The sequence below is a fragment of the Narcine bancroftii genome, chromosome 9, assembly GCF_036971445.1.
Source record: "Narcine bancroftii isolate sNarBan1 chromosome 9, sNarBan1.hap1, whole genome shotgun sequence".
Classification (NCBI taxonomy): Eukaryota; Metazoa; Chordata; class Chondrichthyes; order Torpediniformes; family Narcinidae; genus Narcine; species Narcine bancroftii.
In genome coordinates this window covers 27566417-27588107 of record NC_091477.1, presented here as the reverse complement: position 1 = coordinate 27588107, position 21691 = coordinate 27566417, and the positions used below count along the sequence as shown (strand labels likewise).

Sequence of the window (21691 nt, the reverse complement as noted above, 5' to 3'; positions counted from 1 at the left end):
TTCATGGAGCGTCTGCTGAAAGATACACATTTGATTCTCAGTCCCAGAAAGTTAAATGCGTAAATTAGTCCCTAATTGCATATTTGAGCTGATGTGCTCGAATCCTTGTCCCAGCAGCTCCTCGTCCTTGAACTTTTGCAGATCTCATTAATAGGAACATTTGGAAATGTGTTAATTTTGGTTGGGTCCAAAGCTCCTCCAATATATTTGTCTAGATCTTTTGTATACGCACAACTCCCTGCCGTATAGCCCGCCGAAGGGGGGGGACGATACCTGCGAGGCGAACCCCGCGCCGTGGCCCTCCTGACAAGACTCGCCCTGGAGCTCACCGGTGACGTCACTTCCGTCCTCCCCGGATGATTGACGTGCGGATCCTCGGTGCCGGGTCCTCGGCGTGTCTCTCCCGGGGCCCCACTGCAAACCTGTCGCCCTTCGAAAGTGGGCGGCCCAAGAAACTTCACTGGGGTTCCTCTTTTCAAGAGTTGAGAAGGAACTCGACTTGGAAAATGTTTTAAAATATCTGGCTCAAGTTTGGCCCTTGTTGACCCAGGCCCGAGCCGATGATCCTGGGAATGGTTGGGGGGGGGGCATTAACGTGGGGGCAGCGATGACGTCAAGGGGCGGCACTGGGAAGGAGCCTGGCCAGTGAACCAGCTGTCACTCAGAGCAGACACGGCGTGAAGCTGTGCGTCCGCCTCCAGCACAGTGAAGGAAACGGGCCATGAGACATGATGTCAATATAAAACATGGATGTTCCGTGGAGGAAATAAGCACAATGTTAATTAACAGTTCTTTGTTTATTTCTGATAGTTCATGGACAGACTGAAGTTGCTACTGACTCCTTCCAATCATCAGCCTGATTTAATATATCTGCGCCATGTCCCACTGCGCCGTGTTCACCTGTTCACGTTCATTCAGATCTTGTGTCTGGTTTTGTTGTGGGTCCTCAAATCCACGGATGCTGCAATCATCTTCCCAGTTATGGTAAGTTTCCATTAAACGTGGAAAAACAAAATCCTAAAATCTTGGGGGGTGGAGGGGTTATAATCGGACGAAACCGTCCTAGGTGCAGACACACAGAACATAGGCAAGTATTCATCTCTTCAAATAAATAAATGGTTTTGTAAATATGAGATTCTCAGATGTTTACTGTGAACAATTCCTTTGCTCGTTCAGCGTTCTCACTGCCCACGGGAAGAAGCTGTTTCTCAGCCTGGTAGCCCTGTATATCTTCCCCGATAGGTGTAGCTGAAAGAGGTCCTCAATGATTTTGCACACCCTCTTCAGACAATGATCCTGGTAGATTATGTCATTGGGGTGGGAGGGAGACTCCAGTGATCCCCTTTACCATTCTTAGGGTCCTGTGAATTGACCACCGATCCATTTCTCTAGAGCAACTGTACCACACTGTGATGCAGCCAGCCAGGATGCTCTGTAGAAGATTGACATGATGGTAGCTGGTACCCTTGCCCACTTCAGTCTTCTCAGGAAGTGCGGTCACTGTTGCACCTTCCTGCCAAGTGAGGAGATGTGTGTCCATGATAGGTCACTAATTAAGTGAACTCCAAGGAACATGGTGCTCTTCACTACAGTTATGGATAGGTAGTGGAGGATGGTCATTCCTGGTCCTCCTAAAATCGACCATCATTACCTTCCTCTTGTCCTCATTGAGACTCAGGTTGTACTGTTGCACCATATCACGAGATTCTCCACGTCTTCTCTGTCTTGCGATTTGTTGTTGCTGCTGAAGCCAATCACCGTCATGTCATCTGCAAACTTGATGACACCATTGGAGCCAGACCTGACGATGTAGTTCAGTAATAATGTGAACAGAAGCAGGCAGCGCATACACATCATGTCAGGCAGCATTTATGGGAATGGGAATCGTCAACATTTTGGTTCAGACCGGCAGCATTTTTTTCCCTGAGTCTTTGTGGTCTTGCATTGGCTTTCTAGTATCTGCAATTTTTTTTAAAATTGAGTTTATGACATATGAAATGACCAAGATAACCTTAAACAGTGTTTGACTACTGGGATAAATTATTTTTAAGGAAAAGTAACTACTTATTACTATTTGATCATCAGATTATAATGTGAATTATCTATTGCTGAGGAGTAGAAGGATTTTATTTCTCCGTAATAAAGCAAGCATTTATTGATTTCAGCAAATTACCTAGTAAATGCAAGTTTGCAGCTTTTTCAAACCAGTATCCTTTGCAAAGTGCTGTTGAACACATTGTACCAGAATTTATACTAAGCAGAAATAAAAGTAAAGGGACAAGGGAAGGTTAGTGCACACTTTTACAGCGCCAGCAATTAGGACCAGAGTTCGAATCCCACACTGTCTGTAAGGAGTTTGTACGTTCTCTCAGTGACTGAGTTTTCCCTGGACGCTCCGGTTTCCTCCCACTGTTCGAAACCTATTGGGGTGTAGGTTAATTGGATGTAATTTGGGCAACACAGTCTCATGGGCTGAAATGGCATGTTACTGTGCTGCATGTCGAAAATTTAGATATCATCCTGTAATCCAATACCTGGAATTGTGCTGTGAATTTTCTAGGTAATAAAAATTCTGGTGTTATTGTCAATTTTCTAGAAGGTACAAGTAAGAAGAAGATTGTCAGGGATATTCTGTCTTGTTATGGGATAGAAGAATCAATTGCCCACTTTACCATTAATTAGTCTAGTTCCAACGTAGTTCCTGATCATATCCAAATTTCCCAGTCTCATTCCCACTTTTGCATTGCTCATTTGAGATACTGTTTAAGATTTCCTCCTCTTCCCCTGAAAGTACTGTTTATCTTTTTCTTTCTGATGATAATGCAGAGTTTGTTCTTTTTTGGTATCTTGTGGCATTAAGGGAATAACGTTCACTCTTCCTGTCTGAAGGTTTATATGTTTGCTCAGTTGCAATTCACAACACAAAACTAATCAATCCACAAGTACATTACTATTCAACTTAATTTGTCTGATTATAATGATCACCATTTAATTTAAAAAATCTTTTGGAGAGACAGTTGTTAAATAATAATCTATTTATTTCCTCCAAAGCCTTCCTTTGTCTCACGCTTCACTGTTCGTAATTCTGTAACTCCAAGTTTGTGGAATCTTAGGAATTTAAATCCAGAAGATAACCTTTGTGCTTAGAACTACTGAGATTCACCCACTTCCCAGCTCACAAAAGTCTTTTGAGAACATTTGAGAATAGTTTTGCAAATGCATTTTGGACTTTGTAATGAAAAGTGCATGATTGAACGCTTTGTGCCAGATAACATTTTTGTGAGATATGAAGATTGTCTTTCTGATATGGTAATGGTTCTTCTTTGTGTCCCAATGTGATTTGTAAAAAAATATTTTTTTATTTTTCACACTGTGAACCATATCAACCAAAATATGTAGAAAAACGTATCTCATTAAATTTACACAGTGGTCTTTTCTCCCCTTTCCCCCCCCCCTCCTTTCCCTCCCTCCCCTCTACCCACCCCCCTCCATAACCCATAAATATTCAATACAATTAAACCATAAAACAATATTTTCACACAAAAGAAAATAAACAAGAAAAATGCATCATCTATTTATTACACACTGAATCTAGTTGTTTTGTCTTCTTATCATTTTCATCCTCATTTTAGGGGATGGAGGTCGTAGGCAAGCTCTCTCTGATATGTTCCATGTATGGTTCCCAAATTTGTTCAAATATTGTGACTTTATTTTTTAAATTATATGTTATTTTTTCCAATGGAATAGATTTATTCATTTTCATGTACTTCCTGTATACTTATGCTCTCTTCCATTTTTCAAGTTGACATTATACATTTTTTTGCTATCGCTAAGGCTATCAAAATGAATTTTTTTTGCATTTTATCCAATTTGAGGCCTAATTCTCTACTTCTTATGTTACTTAAAAGAAATATCTTTGGTTTTTTCGGTATGTTATTTTTTGTAATTTTATTTAGCATCTGATTTAATTCTTCCCAAAACGTATTTACTTTCGTACATGCCCAAGTTGCATTTAATGTTGTTCCCATTTCCTTCTTACAGCGAAACATCTATCTGATAATATTGAATCCCATTTTTTTAATTTTTGAGGAGTGATATATACCCTTTGTAACCAATTATACTGTATCATGCGTAACCTTGAGTTCATTGTATTCTTCATAGTTCCAGAACATAACTTTTCCTATACTTCATTTTTATCTTTATGTTTAGATCCTTTTCCCACTTCTGCTTAGGGTTATAGTTTATTTCATTTTTCCTTATCTTGCAGCTTAATGTACATGTTGGTTATAATTCTTTTAATTACCATTGTGTCTGTAATCACGTATTCAAAGCTGCTTCCTTCAGATAATCTCAAGCGGTTTCCCAATTTATCCTTTAAATAAGCTTTCAAATGATGATATATAAACATTGTACCATAAGTTATTCCATATTTATACTGTTCAAATGTTAATAAATTATTTCCCAAAAAACAATTTTCTATTCTTTTGATTCCTTTCCTCTCCCATTCTCTAAAGGAAAGGTTGTCTATTGTGAAAGGAATTAGCGAATTTTGTGTCAATAGTAATTTTGGTATTTGATAATTCATTTTTTTCCTTTCTAAGTGGAACTTCTTCCATGTATTAAGTAAATGATGCAGTACTGGTGAGTTTTTATATTGCACCAGCTTTTCATCCCACTTATAACGTATATGTTCCGGTACCTTTTCCCCTATTTTATCTAGCTCTATCTTAGTCCAGTCTGATTTTTCACTTGTCTGGTAAAAATCTGATAAATACCTTAATTGTGTGGCTCTATAATAATTTCTAAAATTTTGTAACTGTAAACCACCTTGATTATACCTCTCTATTAATTTATCTGACGCTACCCTTGGATTCCTCCCTTTCCACAAGAATTTCCTTATTATTCTCTTCAGTTCCTTAAAGAAATTTTCTGTTAAGGGAATTGGTAATGTTTGAAATAAGTATTGTATCCTTGGGAACACGTTCATTTTAATGCAGTTTACCATCCCTATCAATGTTAGCTGTAATTCTTTCCATTGTTCTAAGTCTTCCTGCAATTTCTTTATTAGTGGCTGATAATTTAGTTTCTACATGTGTCTTAAGTTGTTATCTAACCTGATCCCTAGGTATCGGATTGCTTGTGCTTGCCATTTAAATGGTGATTCTTTTTTTAAAATTCTGTATAGTCTGCATTACTCATTGGCATCACTTCACTTTTATTTGTGTTGATCTTGTACCCCGATATTTCTCCATATTCCTTCAATTTCTTATGTAATTCTTTTACTGATACCTCTGGTTCTGTTAGGTATACTATGATGTCATCTGCAAATAAGCTGATTTTATACTCCTTCTCCTTTATTTTTATCTCTTTTATTTTATTTTCCATTCTTATCAATTCTGCCAAAGGTTCTCTTGCTAAGGCGAACAAAGAGGGGGATAGTGGAGATTCCTGTCTGGTTGACCTACTTAATTTAAAGTGACTCGATACATATCTATTTACTGTAACCTTCACCAACGGTCCATTATACAATGCTTTAATGCAATTTATACATTTTTCTGGTAGATTGAACTTCTGTAATACTTTAAATAAGTAATTCCACTCTACTCTGTGTCTAGAGCAACAGCCATTGTTGGTTTCTTATTTCCTTGAACTGCGTGGATTAGATTAACAAGTTTGCAGACATTGTCTGCTGTTCGTCTTTTCTTAATAAATTCAGTTTGATCTTGTTTTACTATTTAAAGTACAAAATCAGCCAATCTGTTTGCTAATAATTTTGCTATTATCTTATAGTCTGAGTTAAGTAGAGATATTGGTCTATATGATGCTGGTGTTAATGGATCCTTCCCCATCTTTGGTATTACTGTAATTATTGCTGTCTTACATGAATCTGGCAAGTTTTGTGTTTCGTCTAACTGGTTCATTACTTCCAGGAGAGGAGGAATTAATAACTCTTTAAATGTTTTATAAAATTCTATTGGAAATCCATCCTCTCCTGGTGTTTTATTGTTTGGCAGTTTTTAAAAAAAATATATCCTGTACTTCCTCTATTTCAAATGGTTTTATTAGTTTGTTTTGTTCCTCTTCTTGCAATTTCGGCAGTTAAATTTTAGCTAAAAATTCCTCTATTTTATCATCTTTCCCCTCATTCTCAGTTTGATACAATTGTTCATAAAATTCCTTAAAATTTTCATTAATATCTGTTGGATTATATGTAATTTGTTTGTCTTTTTTCCTTGATGCCAGTATCGTTCTTTTAGCTTGTTCTGTTTTAAGTTGCCAGGCTAATATTTTGTGTGTTTTTTCTCCCAGGTTGTAATACTTTTGCTTTGTTTTCATTATGTTCTTCTCCACCTTGTACGTTTGCAATGTTTCGTATTTAATTTTCTTGTCCATCAATTCTTTCCCTTTCATTATATCATCCCTTTTTACTACTTCTTTTTCTGTACTTACTATCTCCCTTTCCAACTGCACTATTTCCCGATTGTAATCCTTTTTCATCTTAGTCACATAACTTATTATCTGCCCTCTAATGAAGGCTTTCATTTCGACCCATAATATAAATTTGTCTTTCACTGATCCTGTGTTTATTTCAAAATATGTTTTAATTTGGCGTTCAATAAACTCCCTAAATTCCTGTCTTTTAAGTAGCATGGAGTTTAACCTCCATCTATATGTTCTTGGTGGGATGTCCTCCAGTTCTATTGCTAATAATAGGGGTGAATAATCTGATAGTAGTCTAGCTTTATACTCAGTTATCCTAACTGTCCCTTGAATATGGGCTGACAACAAAAACATATCAATCCTTGAGTAAGTTTTGTGCCTACCCGAATAATTTGAAAATTCCTTCTCTCTTGGGTATTGCCTCCTCCATATATTCATAAGTTTCATTTCCTGCATTGAGTTAACCATAAATTTGGCTACTTTATTCTTTTTACTTGTCTTTTGTCCAGTTTTATCTAACATTGGGTTCAAATTAAGGTTAAAATCCCCTCCTATCAATATATTTCCTGTGTGTCTGCAATCTTCAAAAAAATATCCTGCATAAACTTTTGATCCTCCTCGTTAGGTGCATATATATTGAGCAAATTCCAAAATTCTGAGTATATCTGACACTTTATCATTACATACCTCCCTGGCGGATCTATTATTTCCTCCTCTGTTTTGATTGGTACATTTTTGTTAACTAGTATGGCTACACCTCTAGCTTTTGAATTATAGGATGCTGCCGTTACGTGTCCTACCCAGTCTCTCTTTGTTATGTTCCGCTTCAGTTAGCTGCGCTTCCTGCACAAATGTTATATCTATTTTTTCCTTCTTCAATAATTTAGTAGTCTCTTCATTTTAATTTGGTTATGTATTCCATTAATGTTTATAGTCATATAGTTCAACATGGCCATCTTATATCTTGCATACAGCTCTTTGCCATCTCCATCCCCTTTTCCCCATTTTCATCTCTTATTCTCTTATTACACTTAATGTACGACAACACATTTAAGACAAAGTATCCCCGCAGTTCCCACATCCACTAATACCTTAACCCCAAAAGTTCCCCCCCCTCTCTGAGTTGCCCTATACCCCTTGCAGGGCAACCACAACTTCCCTTTTCATTTGGATTGCGATCTTGTTTGCAGCGTCAACTGATTTTGCAGTGACGGTTATTCCCCCTCCACCCAGCCCTCTCCAGAACACTTTTTAAAAAAAACACATATAACAAAGCTCTCTCTTCTTTTTTTCCCCCTTACTCCCTTCCTTCCCTTCTCTTTTCCCTCTTTAGTTCTTTACATATACATTGTTTTAACATCTTTATATATACTTTATCACCGTTCTTCATTCTTGATACATCTCTTCTCCTGTCCTGCAAACGTTTTGCGAATTCTTGTGCTTCCTTGGATCCGAGAACAGTCTGTTTTGCTCCCCAGGTATAAATATTTTAAGCACGGCTGGATGTCTTAATATGAATTTGTAACCTTTTTTCCATAAAGTTGATTTTGCTGTATTAAATTCCTTCCTCCTCTTTAAGAGTTCAAAACTTATGTCTGGGTAAAAAAATATTTTTTGACCCTTGTATTCCAATGATTTATTATCTTCTCTAATTTTATTCCTTGCCCGCTCCAGTATATTTTCTCTTGTCGTGTATCTCAACAATTTTACTAAGATGGATCTTGGTTTTTGATGTGTCTGTGGTTTCGGAGCTAGTGCTCTGTGTGCCCTTTCTATTTCCATTTCTTCCTGCATTTCTGTCGTTCCCAGGACCTTCGGGATCCATCTTTTTATAAATTCCTTCATGTCTATGCCTTCTTCACCCTTCTTCAGGCCCACTATTTTTATGTTGTTTCGCCTACTATAATTTTCCAACATATCAATTTTCTGAGATAACAACTCTTGTGTCTCTTTTTTTGTCACTTCCTTCCAATTTTTCTCTTGTCATTCACAGCCATTTCCCGCTCTTCCACACTCTCTACTCTTTTCCCTATTTCTGTCATTACCAGTTCTAACCTTTGCATTTTATCTTCTGTTCTTTTCATTTTTCTTTTAATTGCATTAAACTCCAATGATGACCATTCTTTCAGTGATCTCATTTGTTCTTCAAAAAAGACTTTATCTATATTCTGTTTACCAGTTTTACCTTTTATTTCTTTGTCCATCAGTTTTATCTTCTATTTCTCTGTGAAGATCTTGGTCTTCTTCTGTGTCTGTATCTGTGTTTGTGTCGTATTCTTCTCTTCTTTGTGTCTGTGTCTCTTCTGTTTTTCCTGATGAGCTGTTTGTATCTCTTTGTTGGGCCTCTTGTTGCTGTTCCTCCCCTCCTGGGCTGCTTGTCTGTTGTGCTTCCTGATGTTGGTCTTCTTGTTGCTTTTCCCTCTGTCTGTCTTCCACGTCTGTTTCATCGCACCCTCTTTTACTGTCTTCCTTATCCTCCAGCTGAGAGCCCTGGTGTCGGGTGTCCCTCAGCTGCTCGCTCTGTGACAGCCCACTCCTCTGCTGAACCCCCCTCCCGCCGGTGTCCTCTTTCTCCTTTTATTGCCCAGTTGCGCACTTCTGTTTGGCTCTGAGAGCCAATTTTGTAGTACACCGGCTGGTGGGTCGTGACTCTGTAGGGCAGGCACTGACCTCGAGGGTCGGGCTCTCCTCGTTATTACAGCGTCCTGTTCCTTCCTGTAGGTAAGGCCTTTTTCTTTCTTCTTCGGTGACTTTTTTTAAACTTTTTTCCAGTTGTTCTTACTTTCTTCTTCTTAGAAGCCATCTTCTTTCTCTTCTCTGTATCTTTATCTTCTATTTCTTACACTCGATTTTTGTTATGCTTTGCTTTTTCCTAACTTTTTTCCCTATTTTCCTGGAGAGGGCTGTTTTCCCGACCAGCCACTACTCCATCACGTGACTGTCCCAATGTGATTTTTGATGGAGCTAACCAATAGTGATACTGTCAAATATCTTGGCCTCTGGGTCAGCAAAGAAGGAGATGCAGAACTTTGCAGCATGGGCTACTAACAACCTGTAATTAAATTGTAAAGGTACCTCTATCGATGAAGTCCTTCACAACATCCTGTGAATTTTATTGGGCTTAAATTGAGGTGTTGCATTGTTCTTTCATTTGCTTACCCTTATACACCCAAGAAGTCATTCCTTTACAGTTCTGCTGGGTTCATAAAATGTAGTTCTTCATTTTCAGCCAAGGTGACAAGAAAGGCTGATGGACCCTTCATGTTTTTAAATCCTCTACCCACCAGACTATTGTTACATGGATCCTCACTGTCAGTAAATTTAAGTGCAACTTTTCTCTCCCATCAAAAAACATTTTTATTAAACATGTTGATTTGTACTTCTTGTTGTGAAGAAATATCCCAATCAGTTGAGATTGGAAAAATGCATCCCTTTACACCAAATATTTCATAAAGAATTTGTCCAGTTCCATATCTTTTGCATTGTTAATTGTAAACAATTATTGGCTTGAGTGTAAGATTCAAATCCAAAAAGACACACACAGCAATAATATCTTAAACAAGGAAAACATTAAAAAATACATTTTAACAAGCTTTTGAAGAAGGCATTTAATGTAAATTTATTCCAAATTTTAAATAGCTCTATTCACAGCAGCAATATAATTGAAGAGGTTCTTTAGCCATTGTCCATCTGAAATATCTCCAATCCTTGTAGATGTTACCTTTCATGTATGAAATAACAACATGTCTGCACTTTCTCTACAATGTTTCCAAATGTAACTTGTCTAGTGTCTTCCAATGAACAGAGCACAGTATAATTTGATCATAACTTCTCTCCCTTGTATTCTGTTGTCTTGAAGAAAATGATCCCTAAAGCCTTCCCTGGATGTTTGTGGCAAGCTATGTATAAATGATTGATAGCATCTTGGGTTGGATATTCATCTGGGGAACACAGGCTGTTCATTATCTTTGTGACATATTGTGATTAGATCTTTCAAAACAACATTCATCAGTTGTTTTGAAAAACCTAATCATGTGTTACTTATTGGCCTTGCCATATGTACTTGTCCAGGTTGATTCTATGGATGACGGGTTGTTCTGTGAGGAGAGATTGAGCATCTTTTTAAATTCCTTTATGGGTTGTTGCCAGATCATTTTCATCTTAGAATCACATTGAAATAAGACCAGATGAGAAAATCATTCATCCTTTCACGTGAACACCTGCAATGAAGTTGGGACTTTTGTCGAATCCTGTGCTTCTTTACACTTCTCAGGAAGACCTGATCCAGCAATATTTAAGCACAAATTTAATTCAAATGGCAGTAAGCTAGTTTAAAAAGTTTTCCACTATTTGATTAATATGAAAATGTTTTGTTGGTTTGCGTCAAGTTTTTCTGAAACGACTGAATTGTTAATTGAATGGTTGACAGCTCCTGGCTTTGGTGGGGGTACGGAAAGCAATCGAATGCATCTTCAGTAGACATGATCTAAGCTGGCTTGATGATGTAATGCATGAGAGAGAGAGAAAAGTTGAAGAAAAGGCAGAGGATACCTCAGCTGTTGAGAGTGAAGATGTAAGTACTTTTTAAAATGCAGAAATGTCAGCTATGAAACTTGAGATCTTTGCAGCCACCTAGTGGCAGTTTAATCCACTTCATTTGCTGAACAGGTGGAAATTGAACTGAGTGATTTGCTTTCAACAGATGTATTTTTGTATCATCTCTTCTGAATAGTATTGAGCATGAGGTTAGAATGGTATGAGTACAGTTAAGCCAGGTTTTGCATTTTGGCAACTTGTAAACCCTCGAACAATCTTGCCAATTTAAAAGCATCATGTTTCACAGAGTTGGACAATTCTGTCACAAAAATGATGGATTAACTGCAGACAAAAATCACAAGATTAATAAGTTGTAGAAGTAATTCTAGATATGGAATGGCTCATATCCTAAACTGAAAATTGAAAGCAGTGGTTCTCAACTTTTTTCTTTCCACTCACATACTACTTTAAGTAATCCCTGTGCATCGGTGCTCTGTGATTAGTAAGGGATTGCTTAAGGTGGTATGTGGGTGGGAAGGGAAGGTTGAGAATCACTGCTTTCAATTTTCAGTTTAGGATATGAGCCATTCCATATCTAGAATTACTTCTACAACTTATTTATCTTGTAATTTTTGTATGCAGTTAATCCATCATTTTTGGGACAGAATTGTCCAACACTGTGAAACATGATGCTTTTAAATTGGCAAGATTGTTCGAGGGTTTACAAGTTGCCAAAATGCAAAACCTGGCTTAACTGTACTCATACCATTCTAACCATTTATTATTGAAATATTTTGCTTGAGAAAAATTGTCATTGGCCCATTTCCTTTGGAGTTATGAAACCATGCACATAACAAGTCAATTAGGTACGATTAAAATGGTGGTTTTCAAACTTTTTCTTTCCACCCACATACCACCTTAAGCAATCCCTTACTGATCACGGAGCACTTATGGCATAAGGAATACTTAAAGTGGTATGTGAGTGGAAAGAAAAAGGTTGACAACAGTGTTTTAAAGTATGTTCATGCAAAATTTCTTTGCTAAATGATCTGTATAACATATTTCTATTATGTGAAAAATGTCTAAGATACAACATTGCAAATGTGTTCCAATAATGCAGAGGTAGTGTTGCTGTCAGCAGGTGGGTTGTTCATTAATTATATAATCCCATGTTTCCAAACTGTTTTGTGAAACTTTGAGCAATTTGATGTACAAAAGATGAATGTTGAAAACTTCTATAAGAGATATGAACAAATTTACAGGTCAACTTTATTTTACTTTAGGGCAAACTGATAGACATTTGCAGCATAAGCCTCAAAATTCATTTGGGATGAATAGAGAGCTGGGCATTTGCACCCTATAAACATAAAAGTTTGAGAGTTCTTTAGTCTCCATCAATTCAGCAGAAATTAACTAATAGCTGGCGATGAGGGGTAAATTAAGCAGGAGATGGGCAGTAATGAGAAACAGTCCCAATAAATCACAAGGAGAGATCAGTGTAAGATGTCTCTTCCATGCAGATTGAGGAAAAAAAAGGGCAGGAAATGCCTATGAATGAGGATTCCCAATGTTCTCTTACTGGGCATTTGTCATAGAGCATTATGACAGAGAACAGGCCCTTCCTCGCAACTTGTCTCCGGTGAGCAGGTTGGCATTCTGAACTGGTAACATGACCCATATCTTTCAAAATCCTTTCTGTTCATGTATCTGTCCAAGTGTCTTTCAACATTGAAATTATACTTGCTTCTATAGCTTCCCTGGTGGTTTGCTTTGGATATTGACTAGCTTCTGAGTGGAAAGGTTGCCTTTCAGGTACCTCCCTTCTCCCCTTAAGCATTGCAGTATAGTTCTCGAATCATCTACCCTGGGAAAAAAAATTAAGCGTTCACTTTATCCATTTTTGGTCCATCTGACCCACAATTTAAAAAAAATAATATTTGGGCTGATTTCACCCAACTATCACACTCCTGGTGTTGGATTTCCCCACTGCGGTACTGGGAGTGTCATCAGGATCTGCTCTTGCTTTGGCAAATGGCTTCTGTCCACTGGAAATCCTGACAGATTTAATTATGCAAGAGGACAATGTGCTGCCCTTGCTCATTGTTATTATATTAACATCACACCCATCTATTTTACATCAAGAGGACAAGATTAAAATCTAGTTAAAGCTGCGGCATATTTCTACATCAGAAAGTTTTATTCTTTGCACTATTTCTTGAATAGTTCTTTAATTATTTTATCTAAATAGATTTTTAAATTCTTAACAGATGAATTTACGAACTTTCAAATCCTGTTTTATGTGTATCTTAAACAGATTTTTTTTTGCTTGCCACTCATGGCTGGCAGCAGTTTTCACACCATGTTGCAGGGAAACAAGGAACCACATATTAAAATTTAATGCTAAACTTTCAGCCTTGTCTTGGAATTTCATGAAATGAAACCTGTTGCATTTCTGAAAAGTTTGTGAAGAAATTTTTTTAAGAAGCAAGCTAATGAGTTACGATAAATTACGATAATCATTCTGATTATCAGTCTTAACTTTCAACATGTGCTTGGTGAACAGCTTAGCCCTTACCAAGAGTATTTATATACTTAGATGAATACAAAGAACATTTGAGCAGCTCAGTTTCACATAGTTTGTTTACATTTAGCTTCTCACTAACTCAGTCACAGTCTCCTCCTCTTAGCAGTGTAGTCATGTACAACAGTCACATGCATCACCCTGGTATGAGAGAAACAGCCAGTTCACTAAAAGACAGTTGCAAATCATTATCCAGTATTTGTAGCTCATGCAGGCAATTGCACTGACTGATCTCCACATCCAACTGATTTTTTTTCAATCTCAAATAAAAACTTTATTCACAATAAATTACTTTCAAAAGAAAACTGGTCAAAGTCCTTTCACATCCATCACTGCTCTCTGTTTAGCATCTTTGCCACCGGTGTCGCAACTTGTGATTACTCCCCCTCCCCCTCCCCATCTTAACCCCCTCAATGCCTCGCAAGGGAAGGACTCTAGATTGTGGTTCTTCCCCACAGTGCCCTCATGTTGGCTGCACCAAGCCAACCTCGGTGCTTCCCTCAGCACATACACCTAGAGCCAAGAACATGGCAGTTGGCAGCATTTCCTCAAATGACAACTCGGTGTGCTGAAAGGAAAACAAGTTTCAGGCAGACCAAAGGAGTTGATGATCTTCCAGCAGTTCTGGAGGTCAGACTTTGTGTGGAATAGACCATAAATCAGAATCTGTCATGCTTCTGCTGGAGATGAACTGTGACAAGGACCCTTGCATCCTACTCCACAAACACTCTTAGGAAATCCATATTGTGCAAGGAGGAGAGCAACTGTCTCCATTCCACTGCAGTCATTTCAGGAACCACATGTGTTTTGGTGATATTTCTATCGTACAGGAAGGATCTGACTCGGTGAGCTCCTTTCACCTCCAGCCAGGCCAAGTCCTGGTGCTTATGTCTGAGCACTGGTGATGACACATTCTGCCAGACAATCTGGTCAGGGAACCACCACACAGTATCCATCAAGTTCTTGTCCCTCAGAGTCTGCAGGATATTCCATGCTGACCACTGCCTGATGGATCTGTGCTCAAAGGTGTTTCTCTGGAAAAACTTTTTCACAAAGGATAGGTAATGTGGCAATGACTAACTGACTAGGACATTGTGTGGTAATGGGGCAACATTCTTTACAATATCTGGGACAGGTAGAACTTCAGCACTTGGTGCCCTTGTACTTTGGTTCTACGCACAGCCTGATGCAGCCACACACTAAGTTCCTCACTGGGCAACATCTGTTGTTTGGTGATTTGTGCATGGGTCCCTTTCCATTTTGGATCCCCAGATGAACCTGGGAGGAGATGCAGGGAGGGTGGCCACATCTGTGCCACTTACAGCAGTACCAAGAACACCTTACTCCTAATAACCAGGTTCTTCCCTGTTATTGAGAGGGAGCATCGTGCCCACTGACCCAACTTCTGATGCCCCTTTGCGATCTGCTCTGACCAAGTTTTGTTTCATGCCTTGGTCCCTCCAAACTAGATCCCCAGCATCTGCAGATGGTCATATCGGACTGTGAAGGGAATGGACATCAAATTGATGGTCCAACCAAGCCACCGCTCAGTCAATTAAAGTGTAGGCCGCACACAGATTTAGAAACAGCCAGCCCACTTGCACAGACATTAAATTCAGTTGTATGCATACTTGATAGCCAATCAATTTACATGTAATAAATTACTTACTTAGTCCAGAGTGAAGCCATTCTCCTCACATTTCAGCCAAATCCAGCATCAGCTGAAAATGAAGCAGAGGACCTTTACTTCCTTTTATGTCAAAGTAACTTAGAATTAAGTAAATTAAGGACTCTTGAGGGAAAGATTTGGACAGTCTTATCTTTCTGGAAAATGGGAAGCTGGCCAGGAGTGAGTTGGAAGAATTGACTTTAGAGTTAACAAGGGAATGGATAGTGTCAGCTGCAATTTTTGCTTTGATTTGATTACTTTGAAGAGATGGCAATGGGCACCTGATGTCAGTGTCACAATGCTCCAATGTAAATCATTGCCTTAGGGAGTAGAATAAATGCAAATCCAAATGCAAGTGTAGCAAATTAATGTTCATTTTGAATTACATCAATGGTTTAAACAGATAATTTTGTTCAAAATTGAACTTATTTTATTACTTATTTTCTCTCCAGTCTGAATACCAGTACCTACAAAAAGCACCTGACATAAATATCTCCTTGAATTGAAAGAAACAAAGGTATGTCAATTATGTTGCCACGTCAAATTCATTAAGAGTTGTGTGATTTGTGCAGATTTCTGTATTTCTTTATGACATAGGAAGAGACCATTTGTTTAGTTTGGCATTCAGATCTATTCCATTGATTCTATTCTCTCACTTATTTCCCAATAATCCATTCTTTTTCACATATTCAAAAGACAATAGAGGATAGAGGCTGGATTAAATTCAAACCTTGAATCAATTTTAAAGCAAATATTTAAGAAGCCTTTGGAAAATTAAATTAACATTTTGCTTTATTTTTAAATTATTCCAAATTTATGAATTGTCTCTTTTAAGAGAGGTTGAAAAATTAAACTCTTCTTATTAAAATGGGAACTCTGTCATAATCCTACAATAACAAATCATCAAGAAGAACCTACCAGAAATCAGCAAGGACTCATCCCTATCACTCTTGAGATTTTCTACTAAACCTTGAGTCTGGTTGCAAAATTAGCCAGGATGGTGGCCATTTCATGTAATTTCTCAGCTAATTTTTACCAAGTACTGACTAGCAAATGTTTTGATCACTGAAGAACTTTCAATGCTAATGAGTAGCCAACTAATCTCAGGATCTTTTAGACCCTGTTACCATTGGACACAGCGAAGCTGTGGCCTTAAAAGGAAAAATCTAATTTAGTTATTGAACATGACTATAATGTTTCAGATACTGCAGTGCAATGATTGGAGATCAGTGATTTGGTATTGATATTTTTCTGGATAAACATTATTCTCAATTTATGAATATTTAAGATTAATGTTGTCAGTGAAGGTCAAGACAGCATATATTACAAAACTGCAAATGCTGTGCTACTTTTTAAATTGCCTGTAGTGCAAACCTCAGATTGGTAACAATCTACTAATGTAAAATTCTAATATTGCTACATTTCTTGTATGTATAATTATAATACCTCAGAATGTTTCTACATAAGAATTCCAGTACTTTTGCTATGCTTACTTTATATGCTCTAACTTTTTATCAAGATGAATTACCAACAAAACGCTACTCTGTTAAATAAAAACAAATTGTTGAAACATTCAGGAAGTCCAGCAGCACCTGTGGAAAGAGAAACGGATTAATGTTTCAGGTTTGAATCCCTTCCTCAGAATTTTTCCTAGATCTTTCTCATTTCAGATGAGCTAAAACCTTAACTCAGTTTCTCTCTCTGGTCCTGCTGACTTGGTGATTTTCAAATATTTTCTGCTTTCACTTCAGATTTGCAACATCTGAAGTTTTATTTTCATGATTACCTTATTAAATTGTTAATCCTAGATGAACTGCACATAATGAATGATTTGTCCCAATTTTTTTTCATGCTTTAACCATTCTTTATTTGTATTTTGATAGGATTATACATCACGGTCATTCGCTGTGAACAGGAGTTGAAATTTTGATACTTAACAGATGCAGTTAATGAAAGAAATTTAAAAAAAATTATTCTGATTGTAAAATGGAAACTAACTATTATATTGTGAAAATTGTGTGGTCATTGTGTATATTAAATTGTAAAGAAATCTCGACCAAGTTCTTAATCACTTAACGTCACTGTTTTAAATCTGTGATATCTTCCCTTGTAAAGACATTTTTTTCATTGGATAATGAAAAGTAACTTTAGTGCAAGTGAAACAGTTTCATTTGCACCCTTATTAATTTCAGTTATAAAGGAATATATGATTCCATTGAGCATAAGAGAGTTTGACTTGAGTAAGAATTTTTAAATATGCAGGAATAAAATGTTTACACAAAACCTTTCATAGTCAGAAGATTGGGAAGATAGTTTTTCTTTCTCTTCTTTCTTTCTTATCTCTTTCAAAGATTAATGTTATTTTATTATCTACTTTTACATTTAAGGCTGGCAACTTTTTTTCAAGTGCAAAGATTAAAGTGCATTTTAAATACACTAGGAAGAGAACAGCATGTATACATTATTTTCATTTTACTTTAATTAAAATCTTGATGCCTGTAAAATTGAAATGACATTCAAATGATCATTATAAAATACAAATTTGGCTTGGAATTTTTAAGGGCAAGTCTCCTATGGCGTCAAACTGGAGTTTCTTTCTCAATTGCTCAAAACATCATGATTAAATTTATTTTTATTAATTCATTTTGTGATATCTGAATGGTACTGGCAAAGTCAATATTTATTCTCCATCTCACATTTTACTTGGTGGTAGTAGGCCTTTTGATAAAAATACTTCCACACCTGGCCGATAATTCTAATAATTGGTTTTCATTATTCCACTGGGGTACCTGTAGATGAAAAAATGCTTGTGCTTCACATAATCTAAATCTTAATTATTTTGCTGTGATAACTATATTAATTTTAAAAATTGAAAGGAATATGCATTGGATCGTGTACTTTCATGATCCCATGCATTGGATAGCTTAACTGAAGAAAAAGACAGAGAATCTGAGAACATTATTGTAAGGTTAGGAAAATCTATGTCGTGGCTGGGTAGAATGAGGAATTCGATACAACAAATGATAATGGAAGTCTAACATTCCAAAACTGCAAGAGTATCAAGGTATTAAAGGCTAATAGAATTGTAGGGGTTGTGTACTGAGTTAAATTAAGATAAGCAAGCATAGAGATGATTCAGAGAGATGAATTAGGAATGGTTTGTGGAATTTAGATGTGATTAAATTTGTGTATGTTACAACAGTGGGGCCTGCTACAAAAATACTGAACTGTGGCAAGGGAGGGAGATGTTCATTTTGAACAAGACTTTGAATAGGTTTTAGTTAAAATATTCTGTATAATTTAGGTAACTTGTTTTAACAATGTTTACACATTTACTAGAATGTTGCAAAGGAAGGGGAATTCACCTGTGAAGAGATTTGATCTGCTGATAGGGTGACTTAATACTTCGGAGCTTTGCAAGGTCATAACAAAATAAATTATTTCCAATAATGAGGTATTGGTTGGGAACAGATTTAATTATAAAGTAATGGAAGTGAAGATTAGGAGTAAGTATATGGTGGGTGGGGAGAAGGTGGAATTGTTTTTGCTACAAATTATTTTCAGCAATTCAAAGAAATTAAAATGCTTTCTGAAAGTATTGAAAAATACGTAAGAAGGATGGGAGGGATAAACACTAATGGAACTAAAGGTGAAAAATACCAGTGTGGATTTGGTGCCATTTATGGCAGCCGATATACAAGGCTACATGGGCAGTTTTAGCCCATTGGCTTTGATCCACTTTAGAACATTACAGAACAGTGCAAGTTCTTCAGCCCAGGATGTTATGCTGACCTATATAAATGTACCCAAATAAACTAAATCTCCCCAATCTCAACACTCTCTTTTTCATCTAAATTCCTGTCTAAGGGTCTTTTAAATGTTCCAATTGAACCAGCCTCCATCACCACCCCTGGCAATGCATTCCAGGGACCCACCACTCACTCTGTGCATACTTTTTAAAAAAAAAGTACCCCTGACGGCTCCCCTAAACTTTCCTCCCTTCACTTTGTACAGATGTCCTCTGGTGTTTGCTTCTCTCATCCCGGGAAAAAGGTGCTGGCTGCCCACCCTATCTATGCCTCTCATAATCTTGAAGATCTCTATTAAAAGTCACCTCTCATCCTTCTTCACACCCAAGAGAAAAGCCCTAGCTTGGCTAACCTTCTCTAATCCAGACAACATCCTGGTAAATCTCCTCTGCACTCTCTTCATAGTCCTCTCCAGAACCAGAATTCTCTTCAAGAAGAGAAAGTATACTTTGTTGTGAAATAGCTACACAATCTTATTTTAGCTACATCATTTTAAAAGTTATCTTTTAAATGTTGGCTAGTATCAATCAATCACTTGTTTACATCTTCTTTTGTGAATGGATTTTCAGTTTGATTTGCCAAAAAAAATCACATAAATCATCAGGATGAGTGATAATCAGCTACTGAAGTTAATTATTCAGAGCCCTTCAGTTGCAAGATACACAAAAGCTATTGGGTCAGTGGATTATTGCATAACCATTTGTAACCCTGCTAGGTACAGTAAAATGTAACCTGGCATCCAGTTGTTCAGAAATTATCGTAGTTCAGTGTCAAGATGACTTGTCAGAACTATCCAAAGATGTTGAATTTAACATAGTCTTGAGGGCTGTAACTTCTTTACCACCTTGGTCCAGACATGCAGCAAATAGGTGAATATCAGAGATGAAGTAAGAATGACTGATTCCAAAGGAAATCTACAATTCTACATGGTGACCGACATCCCAGAGTTTTGAAACCAGTGCAGATATTCTGCTTGACTTAAAAAAGTTTGTAACATTATCATATATTGGAGCAAATATGATCCAAAGAAGTTAGGAAGAGTTGTAGACACGGGTTGAAATCAGTGGTTACATTTGCTGAAACATAACCAACTCTTGATAGTAACCTCTTTTATTTGCCTGTTACCGTGCTATATGTCTAAATTTAATTTTAAAAACACCAGGCATCAGGAACATGGGCATAACCCAGAGTGCTTTTATATTCACTGTTCTATTTTAAACTCATTTGGTTCACTAGAAAATTGATTATAGTATGCAAATGTTTAGAGTAAAATTAAAATGTGTTGCGTTGATAATGGGGGTGACTTCTGATAGTCTGGCATCAACAAGGTCTGATGAGTGCCAGATTATTGGAGTTTCACCAGATTTGATTTGATATGCTTTCTGATTCAACAAAATATAATTAAAAAAAATCAGATCCTCTATCTACTTTATCTGAATCAAACCTGAGCGGTTAATTGCATTCTGAAATGTTAAGAAACAAAAAAAATGCTGTGAGAGTCATATATTAGGAGAAGACCATTAATATTTCAAATTTGTGACCATAGAACTGGAAGATTGAGAAAGTGAGTGAAGGTGTAGAGAGAAGAGAGTTTGTAATTGGGGAGAAATGAAGGTTGTCCAAGTAACAATATTGTCTTTGGTGGTCAACCAGGGAAGGGAAATAAATATTTGCAAATTATAGCTGATCTGTGTGAAAGAGTGTAAATAGAGGAAGATAAATGAGGACTATGAGAGAAAAGAAATTCCAGAACTGCAAAATGCAGAATGTGACATTTGATGTAAATGTGGAAATACAGGAAGTCCCCAGGTTACGAACGAGATCTGTTCCTAAATCTGTCTTTAAGTTGAATTTGTAGATAAGTCGCAACAGGTACATACAGTTCTTATTTAGAGTCAGTCAAATGTCTTCTTTGGCTTGGCTTCGCGGACGAAGATTTATGGAGGGGGTAAAAAGTCCACGTCAGCTGCAGGCTCGTTTGTGGCTGACAAGTCCGATGCGGGACAGGCAGACACGATTGCAGCGGTTGCAAGGGAAAATTGGTTGGTTGGGGTTGGGTGTTGGGTTTTTCCTCCTTTGCCTTTTGTCAGTGAGGTGGGCTCTGCGGTCTTCTTCAAAGGAGGTTGCTGCCCGCCAAACTGTGAGGCGCCAAGATGCACGGTTTGAGGCGTTATCAGCCCACTGGCGGTGGTCAATGTGGCAGGCACCAAGAGATTTCTTTAGGCAGTCCTTGTACCTTTTCTTTGGTGCACCTCTGTCACGGTGGCCAGTGGAGAGCTCGCCATATAACAGGATCTTGGGAAGGCGATGGTCCTCCATTCTGGAGACGTGACCCATCCAGCGCAGCTGGATCTTCAGCAGCGTGGACTCGATGCTGTCGACCTCTGCCATCTCGAGTACTTCAACGTTAGGGGTGTAAACGCTCCAATGGATGTTGAGGATGGAGCGGAGACAACGCTGGTGGAAGCGTTCTAGGAGCCGTAGGTGGTGCCGGTAGATGACCCATGATCCGGAGCCAAACAGGAGTGTGGGTATGACAACGGCTCTGTATACGCTTATCTTTGTGAGGTTTTTCAGTTGGTTGTTTTTCCAGACTCTTTTGTGTAGTCTTCCAAAGGCGCTATTTGCCTTGGCGAGTCTGTTGTCTATCTCATT

At 37.6% G+C, this 21691-nt stretch overlaps 1 protein-coding gene and 1 long non-coding RNA gene across 6 annotated transcripts in view; one reads left to right on the top strand and one right to left on the bottom strand.

Moving 5' to 3' along the window:
• LOC138743351 (electrogenic sodium bicarbonate cotransporter 1-like) overlaps positions 1–20450 on the top strand; it is an 86686-nt gene extending 66236 nt beyond the window's left edge. The window contains exons 19-22 of one of the 4 annotated variants that reach the window (XM_069898572.1): positions 811–984; positions 10871–11014; positions 15680–15744; positions 17111–20450. In XM_069898572.1, the coding sequence (XP_069754673.1) occupies positions 811–984; positions 10871–11014; positions 15680–15733 (372 nt within the window). In that variant the 3' untranslated portion in view covers positions 15734–15744; positions 17111–20450. Of the gene's footprint in view, positions 1–810; positions 985–10870; positions 11015–15679; positions 15745–17110 lie in introns of those variants that run through there. The other 3 variants (XM_069898574.1, XM_069898579.1, XM_069898578.1) reach the window with 3 other exon arrangements.
• Positions 11727–21112, bottom strand: LOC138743354 (uncharacterized). 2 transcript variants are annotated; one of them, XR_011344824.1, is made up of 3 exons: positions 20917–21112; positions 15228–15279; positions 11727–13699 (listed from the first exon to the last, which is right to left on the bottom strand). It is a non-coding gene; the product is annotated as an uncharacterized lncRNA (long non-coding RNA). The 2 variants fall into 2 exon arrangements; XR_011344823.1 differs by lacking the exon at positions 20917–21112 and adding an exon at positions 16721–16936.
• Between the last annotated feature and the right edge of the window lie 579 nt (positions 21113–21691).